Raw genomic sequence first — 12,251 nt, 5'->3', positions numbered from 1 at the left:
GAAAGCAAATAGCATACTGGTATGAGACCAGACTTGCAGAAGGGAGCAATTATTCAGCCAGGATATGTATAGCACGTGCCCCTTTCTTATTTATTAGTCTTGCTTTTCTAGGGGAAGTGTTTCCCAATGTGGAGTGCTGCTTCAGGGAGAAAAATCAAGTCACAGCTAGGATTCTTGATCTCTCCAAGGAATAGTAGCATGTGAATAGATCAGAAGAGCATTGTAGTGAATGCTTTAGTGGTTCTGTGCAAGCGTAGATTCAGCAGTCATTAGTTACTGTGAGCATAAAACTCTTTGTCTGCCATTTCTGATTGGACTAATGAACTAGCCACAAATGCACAATGCGACCATTGCATGTAAAGCCTTCAAACTTTGGGACAACAATCCGGCCCCCGTGCCTTTTTTCACTTTTAATCATTCATAGCAGTATATGTCTGTATTGTCTGGTTTTGTGAATGATACATGGCTGTTGGCATAGCAGCCATTCACTAGCTCCAGCTGCTGTGAAATGAAACCTTTAATTTGTGATTTTAATGAGCATATGGGTTTTTAATGAGCACTGTTGCCCTTTATCTTTGCAATAAGTGTCTATTCATGTGTGTAGTTGTAATAGTATTGTGTTGTGCAAAAGGCCTGCCTTGCTTGTTTAACAAGAAGCAAAAAGTAAGGGCCTGCTGGTTGCTTAAAAAAAATATAGCAGTCAGTCGAACTAGTTAGGGACATAATCATATAGAATTACTAGAGCAGCAGCCCTGTACTCACTGACACTGAAGTTTTCCTCTGACTTCAGTAGCGTTTACCCAGAGTAAGAGATATTGCAGCTTATAGCTATGTGTATTAGAAAAGTGATACAGTCTACAAATGCTTTAAATGCTACAAATGCACAGTTGTATTTTAATATATCCAAGCCAGTGCTGTTGGCAAGTACAATGGGTTAAGCCTTAAGTAGTTCATGAAATTCATTATATATGATTTAAGGCCACCCTACAAACTAGTTTATTTCCTACATTACTACTACTACTATTATTAAAATACATCAACAAATTTGTTAATGCACTGGAACATATCTGCCACTAAAGCTTAGAATGCTTTCCTGTACCGCCATAAATGATGTCATGGCTAATTTAAACCGAGCACATTCATTCAAAGTCTAGTTTAATTAAGAAGTTTAACATAAAATTTCATACAGATAAACGCTGCATCCGAGAATAATTAAGGCAAGCGGCAAGCGGCTAATAGGAGACACTTTTCCCGTCATGCTTTTCCAACACAAGTATCAAACCATTCTGCATTTTCACCAGCAAGTGGAGCTAGTCATTTCCACATTCCTACTTGTGTTTATTTACAGGGGGTTGAGAGTTTAGCTTTGAGGCTGTTACCAAAGAAGTCACTCTTAGAGAAGCCAATTAAAAAGTGAAAAAAGGAAAAGAACAATAACAACTAATTAGCATGGAGGGTGATCTCTTAATTAAGATGGAAACTGGTAAAATGAAAGATTTTGCTTTATAGCACAGATGTGGGATGTTTTTCAATCTCAGACTTTCTATTTTTAAGTTGACCTCTTGTCCTGCCTGGCATCTGTGTATGATTTATGCACTTCTGGACTAATTTGGTAAAAATGAAGGTACTTGCACCCCAAGCACAGCAGAAACTCAGATGACTTACAGTAATTTCCCTTGCAAACATGTGGAGGGGAGGCCAGCCTGAGCTTCCCATGGTAAGCGGAAGTGGAATATCGGAGATGGAAATCACTTTTCCTCTTCTCACAGTGGCCAACCAAATACCTATGGCATTATTTTTGTATATTTCTGGAAGCAGATGAAAAACGTGCATTTCAGGACTTCCGGGTTAGCGCGATCGGTTAATGGCGGATTCCCTCCGAGCTTCGGAGGGAATCGGCTCTGCTGAAGACGGGTCTTACCGCGCCGGCGACGCGGGGACCCTTAGAAACCGCAGGCGCAGAAGCCTGCGGACTTGGTGACTCGGTGGGCACCTTTAAGCGCCCTCCCCGACCCACGAAGAGCCTTTTTAAAGGCTACGGAGAGGGTATGGAGAGTGGCGTGGTGCTGGGAGTAGACCGCTACTTCAGTGGAGTGAAGCCGCGAGCCATGGCCGGAGAGCGCTGACTTTTTCCCCAAAATTTGGACTGGAAAACAAACAACCCGTGAGTAAAATGGAATTTGGACTTTAAAAATTTTGTTTTACCTTGGAATTTGGCACGACCGGGGGATGCGCTAAAGGGAAGTCCGCACCCCCCCTACCTACAAATGATTTAAAGCAAGAACCGGAGAACTAAGGTGGAAAGATTATTGTTTTTGTGGTGTTAGACAAAGATATTTCCATGAATTTGACAGAAGAAGTTTTTGTGCTGGAGAGAAAGGGAGGACGCTTGGAAGTGTTCGGGTAAACCCCCCCCCCCGAACCCGGGAGCGTCCTGTGCTGGTGCCGGAGGAAAAAGAATAAGGAGTTTGACAGCTGTCAAAGGAGCTGTCAAACGGGCGGTTAAAGTTAAGAACTTTGCTACTTAATAACTCTCTGAACTAAAGGTGTTACATTTGAATAGAGGTGGTTGGAAACAAAGTAGTAATAAACAACAAAGTGACGGATTGTTGGAAAAGGACTATTAAGCAATTGGAACCCCCCTAGGGGGAACTAGAGACATTACAATGGCTGCAGAGGGAAAATTACTGGCAGAGATAGAAAAAATGTTTTTTCTTGTGGGAATTTTGCAAGAGCAGAGCACGGCTATGAACAAAGAACTTTTGACCTTGAATTCTAAAACAAACAACTCTGCTGAATGCATAAAGGATTCAACTGATAAAGAATCTGCGGCTGAACCAGAAATGACATCTTTGGAACTGATGGAGAGGAAAGAAGGAGTGGAGAAAGTACAGGCAGAAAATACCAACCAGAAATTTATATTGTCAGAAAAGAAAGAAGATGATCTTCGGATTATAAATCTGCGAAAGATGAGAAAGATGAAGAAGGAAGTCCCTGGAGTACTTGGAACACTGGAATTTAAAAGAATAAAGAAACATGATTGGGACTTCCTTTTTGAGTATGGGAGAGCAGCTGACCTTTTGAAGCAACTGCTTCTAAATATTTCGGATGGAAGAAAATTTGTTGTGACTGTGACAGAACTCCTTCGAGACCTGAGGACCAACAAAAAGGATTACCAACAAAATCGGCAGAGAGAGACTAACAGAGAGTTGAGGGCCTCGGATGTGAGGAGTCCGGGCTAGAAATTGTTTTTGTGGACATTTGCTTGGGAAGGGATGGAGACCGGGGTAGGGAGGGAGGGGAGAATTGAATTTCAAAATTTTATGATTTTTGTATTTGGCTATTGTGATCTATAATTAGTATAAGAATGGGAGAAATTCATGGAAGGGAAGTTAGGTCGACCTTAGAAAAAGGATTTAATGTTTATAAGAGAATTGGATAAGTTAAATGTGGACAACTAAAAAGAGCTAAGTTTTAAAAATAATAACAATATGTTTAAGATGATAGACAAGAACTTGCTGAACTAATTATTGGAATTGGGATGTATGAAGAGGGGGTGGGGGGAAGTCCGGGAAAGAGGGTAAAGAAAGTAAGGGTATGAAAATGTATATGTGTTGTCTTTGTCTTTTTATGTGTGTGTGTCCTTATAAAATTTAAAACCCAATAAAAATTATTATAAAAAAGAAAAAGAAAAACGTGCATTTCAACGCTTCTTGCCACAAGGCATTCCAGTTTGTTGTTGTAAACTTACATACATAATTCATCCAGTTTATATTTAACAAGTTTAAGTTAGCACCTGTGCTTTTCAGTGTCATGGTTCGATCTTGAAAGGTGAGAATTATTGGTGTGTGATGAGTGTGTATTTTCAACATTATGTTACTCTATCCTGCCTTCCATATACCTGGGATATTATTTTATGTATTAATTTTGAAATACTGTTACACCAAAAGCCCAGCTTTTGGGGGGACAGGGTAGAAATAAAAGTTAAGCTTTTCGTCTCCCAGACCTGATTTTGTATTGTTCTTAATATGGGCATTGTATAGTTTTTCACATACTCTTAATCCCCCTCTTAGTGACGCATACTCCCTGATGCTTTAAAGCAAGGGAACTTCCGTGGGACAGTTTATTGTGGACTTGGTGCTGCTCACAGATGCAATTTTTGAGCAGCATCCACTTGACATCACCATTATCAAAATGCCAGTCCATATTATTTCTGTGAGGAATCATGGCTGATTAGATTGAGGTGGGGTGATATATGGAACTGTATTTTGATGAGGACAGTGTTGTGGGGACACTATGAAAAACTTGCATGCGGAAGCAGCACCAAGTCCACAATAAACTGCTGTGTGGAAGCACCATTAATTTGTAGCTCTCTCCCCCACCCCCCACAATCTTCAAGATGACTCATGATTTTTTATTGGTGCACCTGTCTCAGGAAATGATTATCTATTTGGGAATATTCCTCTTTTCTTTATGTGTTTACCTTGCTTGGAATAGTAAAATTATAGATACTCATTTCAATTAACATTTGTTTTGTTCTTTTGATTTAAAACAAACAGACAACCCGCCAATGGTGCAGTAATTTAGGAAATCTTGTAATGCTAAGTATCTTCTCCTGCCAGCACTTTCCACCTTCAAAATACATCTCTCACAATTGTAACTAAATTAGCATGCTATTTTTGTATTTATTGTCTTATATGCCTGATCTCACATTCTGTTCTGTTTTCTCCAAATAAATCTTTTTGTTGCTGTTTAGGATTACTCTTTCATTTAGTATTTATTCTGATACTCTGACCTATTAGTTCTGTAGCTTCTCCTTCCTTAATTTCTTTTTCACTAAAAAGTGCCCGATAGCAGTGGTCATGTTTTTAAAAACAACAAAATAAAATTGTTTTGAAACAATTGACCCACAACCCAACAACTGACCCACAACCCAACAGCATCAGCTAAGATTATAAAAGGTTTGAGAAAATAAAAAAGGTTTTAGAATTGCCTGCCTTGAAGATGATGTTCTCTAAGTGATAGATGCCACAGAAAAAGACATTAACTGAACATTAGCAGTGCATATAATGAGGCCTCAATTTATTGATCTCTAAGAACAAATGGATTTATGTACCACACTATTTGGATGTAATACTTCTGAAGAAAGTAATGGTGAAGTTGGGAAGAACCTGGCTTCAACTAGGGCACAGGTTTCTCACCAATCCCAGGTATTTTTTGTGTAATGTGAACCAAGATTTACATAATTTTACTGTGTTAATCAAATACAAAGAACGGCACTACTGAAAAAGCTTGAAGCGACTCGAAGTGTTCGGTAAAATGGCTGTTTCGATTAAGAGAACTCAGAAAATTTTTTTAGACAGACATATTTCAGTTATTGCAGTAAAATGAATATGCAAAAAAGTGAGTTAATCATGTTTTCCAACATCCAATTTGATTACTTTGTAGAAAGCTCTGAGAGATAAATATTATCATTATAAAAAATACTAAATAGATGGTTTCCCATGGCCTGTGCAGCCATTAGTTAGAGTGAGGCCTGCACCTCAGGTGGCAGAAGTCTCCAGAGAAGCGGCACCGGCATTTCAGGCCAGATCTCTGAAATCACATGACATCTTGCAGAGTGCATGAGATCTCTCACGATTTCAGCATGATTTCACCCAAAATTGGTGCTGATACTGGCAGCAGATGTGGCAGGGCAGGATGGCACTTCCCATTTTGCCTCAAGTCGCAAAGCCAAATGTGCTTCCCCTGTCGTTTCCTGTAACAGATACCATTCTCAGGAAAGACTACTTTGTCTATTCAATTAGAAAAAGCTTTAAAGGTTTTGAGTTAAGTTGTGGGTTGACATAGCAGACGACACAGCGATTTCTCCAAGTAGCTCTTTATTTTGTAAGCTGGAATAGAACTGACTGGAAACAGCTCAGCCGGCCTGCTTTTATAGGCAGCCGGCTGTCAACATTGTAGCAACAACAGCCCAGAGTTCCCGCCTAAAATAACTGACGTGGACCTGAGTGAAAACTATCTACAGACCTGAGTGAAAACTATATACAGTATCCCCCTGCTGGCCCAGGGTGAAACTTCACTACATAACAGTTTTAACCAGGCATTTTCAGTCTGACTATAAACTTATGTGGTAGAGTAATAGCATATTACTCATATTTACCTCTGGGTAAAGCAGCAATAGGAAACATTATCCCATCAGGGCTGGGTCCCAGTGTGAGAAGCATGCTAGTTCAATTAGGCCCAGACCATTGGTCAATTTCTGAGGCCAGGGTCGGTTGGGAGAATTGTTCCTCAAACTTTCCTTTCCTGACCTATGCATAATCTAAACAAAAAATTCCAAAAAGAAGGGCACAAACATGTAAAATGGCTATAAGCTCCTTATTGCATCACTCTTCACCAACAGCAGTTTTGTGAAACAGGACTTCTTAGGTTGCCAGTATAGACATCTTTCTTACTCCCAACCAGTACCTTGTAAGAGGCCTGCACTCCTAAGAATGAAAAATCTCTGAAGCCAGAATTTATTCAATGAGCTTTAATTGTGTGGTTTGTTTTCCACTACTCATTCTAGGTTGGGGGCCTAGCCTCTGAAAATGTGAGGTGGGCTGAATCAGTGAAAGACTTCAAGCAGCAAGAGAGTGCACTGTGTGGAGATGTCTTATTGATAACTGCATTTGTCTCTTACTTGGGTTACTTCAGCAAGAAATACAGGCAGGACCTAATGGACAGCGTATGGAAACCATACTTGCGCCAGCTAAAAGTGAGCACAAGATAACTGTCACATTTTCAGATGCATCTCTGCTTTCCAATCTGAGCTTTTGTTCTGTCATGAGCTTGAAATCAAAGGCAGTCTATAATTGTGTTGGAACCAGGTTTAGAATGGACTTTTGAAAGTGTTGCACCCTGTTGCTGACTATGACATTTGGGAAACGTTTGTTATTATTTACCCAGATGGCTTTTAATTAATAGGTTGTGAATGTCCACAATACACACACAGAGAGAGCTTTTGGATCTTCCATTTTTGTTTGCTTCTATCTGCTATTCTCTCTAAAATGCCAAACAATCCTTAGAAAAGCATTTCTGTATAATTTATTATTATATTGCTCCTGTGTTTAAGATATATGATGTACCCTTAGGGATTCTAGTTCCAAGCCTTCTGGGTAAGCAAAGCTTGCTCTAGGGTTGCCTGGTGTATACAAGTCTTTCTGGAACTGTGAATGCTGCCTTGCAGCATCACAGCAGACTTGTGAATGTGTTAATTACATTCTGCAAAAGTACAAGGTGCAATCTGATCCTGTTCTATCAAGCTGTCAGTTTAACCTGCCCCAGGCCTCATTCTTTGAGGTTTTTGTGTCATTGCTTGTTGTTTTTGTACACAAAAGGATGTATTGAAGTAGAAGAGGGAGGGGTTGCCAATGAGCTAATTAATCTTAGCCCAGGGATGGGGAACATGTGGCTACAGATGTTGTTGGACTCCTAGATGTTTCAGATGTTGATGCTCCCAAATCTGCAGTCCAGCGTTACCTTGAGGGCCACAAGTTCCTGATCCCTAATTTAGCCCATGATTCCTTGATAAAATTGTGAAAACTTAGCTTAGCTGTATTTCTACTGATGCTCTACTCCCCTATATTCTAAGACTAAAGTTTGAAAACTGTAAATGCAGCACGTTCTTTCCCCATTGGCTCAGATACAAGAAGGGCAAAACAGAAACCACTACACAAACCAGTTGTGTTTAAATCTTATGGTTTCAGCTTAGAAGTACATTTTTCTTAAAGAAATTTGGTGGTGGCAATATCTAGAAACTCTGTAACTTGGCTAGCTGGGGACCCTTATGCATCCAGTTAAGAGAAGCATTCCATATTACTCTCAAAAGATGGGACATGAGGGCAGAATCCATGGCACAAAAATATTTAATCCTCTGCAGAAAGCTTTGAATATTGTATTTATCACCAGATGGTAACCCCTTCAAAGTTGTGTTCCCTTTAGGTGACTATCCTGTAGCCAGGATAGTGGAATGTTGAATGTAGAAAATATATCTAGCTTTGACCAACCATTCAGTTCCTAGGAAATGAAGAAAGGACCCTTGTTTCCATTTCAGCTGTGTGGGCTGATTCACATTTTGGAGGGCAAGGCATATGTCAGTGGGGCAAGGTTTATCCTGCATTTAATTAGTTTTAAATTTGGAAAATACCTTCTTGAACCTTGGGGCTTTTACACAAATTTTTCACTTTAAAATAAATATACACTTGTATGAAGACATATACATATACATTCAATGCATTGTTGAATAATACATGCATGTGAATGCTAGCAGCATTCTGAAGATCAAATGGGTGTGGCTTGAAAAGCTTGAGAACAATGATCCCAAGGGGTAATTACACCCTGAAACTGATACTGCAAGGCAGAGGTTTTCAACCTTACTGAGGCCACGGCTCCCTTAACCAACTACATTCTTTCTGTGGCACCCCTGTGGGGCTCAGGAGCCCAGTTATGTCACCCCTTGTCTGCAGTGCTGCCAGCCTCTCACCCTTTTTCAAACACCGTTTCTTGTGGAGTGTGCCCCCAGCCTCCTCTCCTCTCCCCTCTCCTTGTTAGTCCTTTGGGCAGCTACCATCCCTGGTCTCTGAGCTGTCCCCTCACCCACCCCAAAGACAAATGCCTCTCAGAGGCACCATTCATCTGGGGAGCTTGTAGCCAGGTCTGCAGCAATAAACAGCTGTGCAAGCCTTTGGGAGACAGAGACATGAGAGGGGAGGGAAAGAAAGAGGGACGGAGGCCAGTGTTGCCTGTGGCACCCCGACCATCATTCAAGGCACCCCAGGGTGACATGGCACACTGGTTGAAAACCACTGCCACGTGGTGGTTATTTGGTTTGGATGGTGCACACAATGGTGAGTTTGGTATCTATATGGAGTACTCCTTTGCCCAAGCTGGTTTTTCCCCCCATTGATGGTTAGGAGGCAGAAAATACCTTATTCCCCTTGCTCCGGTTTTGATGATGCAGCAAGAAATTTGAAATCCCTCTTGTGCCTCTCAGTCTTTCACCTAAAGGTTTTATACAATCTTAAGAAATTGCAGGCGATAGTAGAGACTTGCTATTAAATAATAGAAAAAGCAATATTAATTCAGCTTGCTGGTACTTGGAGTACATAGGTATTTACTGTTCATCTGCAAGTTGTGTGCCTTTTGCTGTCCTAGGTTGCAATCCCGTTGACTCCATCTTTGGATCCTCTGATGATGCTGACTGATGATGCTGACATAGCAGCCTGGCAGAATGAAGGGCTACCGGCTGACCGCATGTCCACTGAAAATGCCACAATCCTCAGCAACTGTGAGCGCTGGCCCCTCATCGTTGACCCCCAGCTCCAGGGCATCAAGTGGATCAAAACCAAGTATGGTGAAGCTCTCCGAGTGACCCGGATTGGGCAGAAAGGGTGAGCAGGCAGGACCATGCAAAGCTGCAGCTGGAAAAAAGCAAAACCTGATGTGTTCAATTGCAGTGTCAGATTTGATGTATATTCTACTTCAGACTAAAGATCGTAGGAGGCAATTACGCTTGGAAGGAAAGCACTCCAATTTTGCAGCTATGTAGAACTTTTGTGTATTAACCTGCCTTTTTCATTACCAAGATTATAGAGATTTCTGATTAAATGGGGAGGAGCTGTGCAGAACTTGGCATGGTTGCCATAGAAACGTCACTGAAACTGTGAATGTATTGAGGAGGAGAATGAAGGAGGTTTGGCTGCACTCTGGGTACCAGCTGGCTGTGCGTCACACTGCAGTTCTTCAGCGCTGAGGATTTAGTCTCTTGTTCTGTTGCTTCACCTCTGATATTTGGCCTTTACGACTCAGGCCTCATGGACAGCGGTCTTCCAGGTTGCACTGTTGCAAGTTCTCAAAAGGAAGAGGTCCAGGGGTGGGGTGATAAAATAGAACTGTTTTAGTCCACTTCTCTGAGGATTCTTAAGGAATTGTCTTTCACAAATCTTTCGAAAGACTTAGGAAACAATTCAAAGACAGGCAAGGCACACACGAGAAGCCATTTTTTTGTCTTCTGCGTGTGTTGTCTTGTCAATGAAGAGGGTCAGTTTAGCAGAACTCTCGCAGGTTATGATAATGAAGCAGCAATTTCACAAGGAAATCACCATGTTTGCATGTTCTGTTAATGTGTGTGTTTGATAAAATGCATCAAGTAAACAATTTCTGTTGGTTAATTTGATAAAAGGAAAAATAGATATGGTATAATAATAAAAGGAGAATTTCCTGGGTGCCTAGATCCAGGTTTGTAGTAAGTAATCTTTGGTGAGAGAGCCCCAGCAGAGATTTAAAATCTCAAAGCATGCAGCAAAGTTAAGCATGGAAGTATAGACTGATAGACCTTTAAAATATCCCTTCTAAGTTGCTACCAAAGTTCCTCACTTTCCTTAGCATAGAAAGAGACCACACATTTGGTAAGTTAAAAATGGTTTACTTACAAACTCTTCAAAAGTTATATTAATATGCTTTTCCATACAGCAGTAAGAAAAGACAGGCAGTATGACTTAGGTTCCAAAATGGTAAATGTTTCTAAATTATTTGTATAGAAACACAAAGATGACTTGCTGAAGTCATGTGGTCTAAGCTTGGAGCATTCAGCTTAGACCTCCTTAATGGTAGGGTTCACATGGTGGAAGTGAGAGAACAAAGCGTTTCCTACAAAGGTGAGGGGGAGTGGCCTAGCTAAGCCTTGCAGGAAGTCTTTCTTATTTATTTATTTAATCTGTGTAGCATCATTTATCCATAGGTCTCAGGGCAGTTCACAACATAAAAATACAATATAAAAACACAAAACACATTAACCCCATGTATTCATTCATTAGATTTAAGCATGACTGATTTATCCCACAACTTCATCCCATAAATTCAAGAACAAATCATTCAGCAGATTACAAAAAGCTGTCCAGTGCTTGCAAGTTTGTTTTTTGTTTGTTTCTTGTAAGTCCCATCTTCAGGGACATTTTTTTATGGTCATACGTGAATAAGGCGAAAGTCAAGATTCCCTCTGTTAGAGCAGTCATTTATCTTTAAATTATCAGTGCACTCCACTCCTCCCAAGTAGCATTCCAGTTTTGGCCATTATTGCTTAATTCAAAAGGTTACTTTTCTCATCTAACACACTTTGGCCAGCAAGAACCTTGGGAAAATAGAGGGAGATCTGAATCTGGTTGCAGAAGGGATTGTACATAATAAAATAAAGTCTCCCAGAAAAACACATTGCGCATAGAGAATCTGGGGCATGACTGTATCCCCAAACATTTTGCTTACAGGTGCTGATCACTCTGTAGAGCCTATGAATTTAATTAAACTTTGTGCCTCTAACATGCTTTCCTTTTAGGAAGTGAAACGCTACCCCATGAAGCTGGACCAGCATAATCATGCATACATAGTGCAGACACTTTGCTCGCTTTCTTTTACCCTCAATGCCCCCCTCCATATAACCAGTATTAACATATTTAAACCACCGAGTTTACTCTGCTTCTCCCACTCTTTCCCTTATGAAGGCAAATGTTCCTTGCTTTAAAAGTCTGTGGTGGTTACTGCTACATATGTCACCCTGGTACCATCTTTCCTAGGTATCTGGATATGATAGAGCAGGCTCTTGCCGCTGGTGAAGTTGTTCTGATTGAGAACTTGGAAGAATCTGTTGACCCAGTTCTAGGTCCATTGCTTGGCCGTGAGACAATAAAAAAAGGAAGGTAAGATGGTGGTGAATCAGAAGGCTCCTCATCTGCGGTTGTCAAGTTCTGGATGACGGGAAAGCTTGTGTGTTGTCTGACAGGAGCTGCTGTTGATTCTGTGGGCAATATGTGTGCAAGTTCTGGTGAACTTTCCTAGAGGCCACCAGGGGAAATTATTCTCCAAGCCCAAATTTCAGGAACCAAAATATTGTAATGGTTGAGTTAGGTGGACCTTCTCAATAATGGTACAACAGCGATGGGGTTTGCCCCCTCTCCCAGGAGATGGTGTCTCATAGTCAAGTTGGAGGCATCTTTTAAAACACTTTTGTTTCAGCAGCTTTTGAGAAATGGTGTCCTGAGTGATAAAAAAATAATAATCCAGCAGGCCATTACTTTAATATCATGGGATTCTATTTTAAATATTTGTTTTATTATTAGGTATTGGGAAAGTGATCACCATAGAATAATAAAAATAACAGCAGTCACACATAGAAGACTCAGATGTGGTTTGCTGTGCTCTTAATTAGAAGAGGC

General features: G+C 40.7%; 1 protein-coding gene across 2 annotated transcripts in view; it reads left to right on the top strand.

The window, feature by feature from the left end:
* Nucleotides 1–12,251, top strand: part of DNAH9 (dynein axonemal heavy chain 9) — a gene marked incomplete at its 5' end in the record, with an annotated part of 193,458 nt that overhangs the window by 120,670 nt on the left and 60,537 nt on the right. Inside the window, 4 exons of one of the 2 annotated variants that reach the window (XM_079965836.1) lie at nucleotides 6,271–6,474; nucleotides 6,572–6,760; nucleotides 9,199–9,434; nucleotides 11,613–11,735. In XM_079965836.1, coding sequence (XP_079821962.1) covers nucleotides 6,722–6,760; nucleotides 9,199–9,434; nucleotides 11,613–11,735 — 398 coding nt within the window. Of the gene's footprint in view, nucleotides 1–6,270; nucleotides 6,475–6,571; nucleotides 6,761–9,198; nucleotides 9,435–11,612; nucleotides 11,736–12,251 lie in introns of those variants that run through there. The other variant, XM_079965835.1, reaches the window with a different exon arrangement.

This window comes from Podarcis cretensis, assembly GCF_951804945.1.
Source record: "Podarcis cretensis genome assembly, chromosome: 2".
NCBI lineage: Eukaryota > Metazoa > Chordata > Lepidosauria > Squamata > Lacertidae > Podarcis > Podarcis cretensis.
This window is presented reverse-complemented; position numbering and strand designations above follow the sequence as displayed.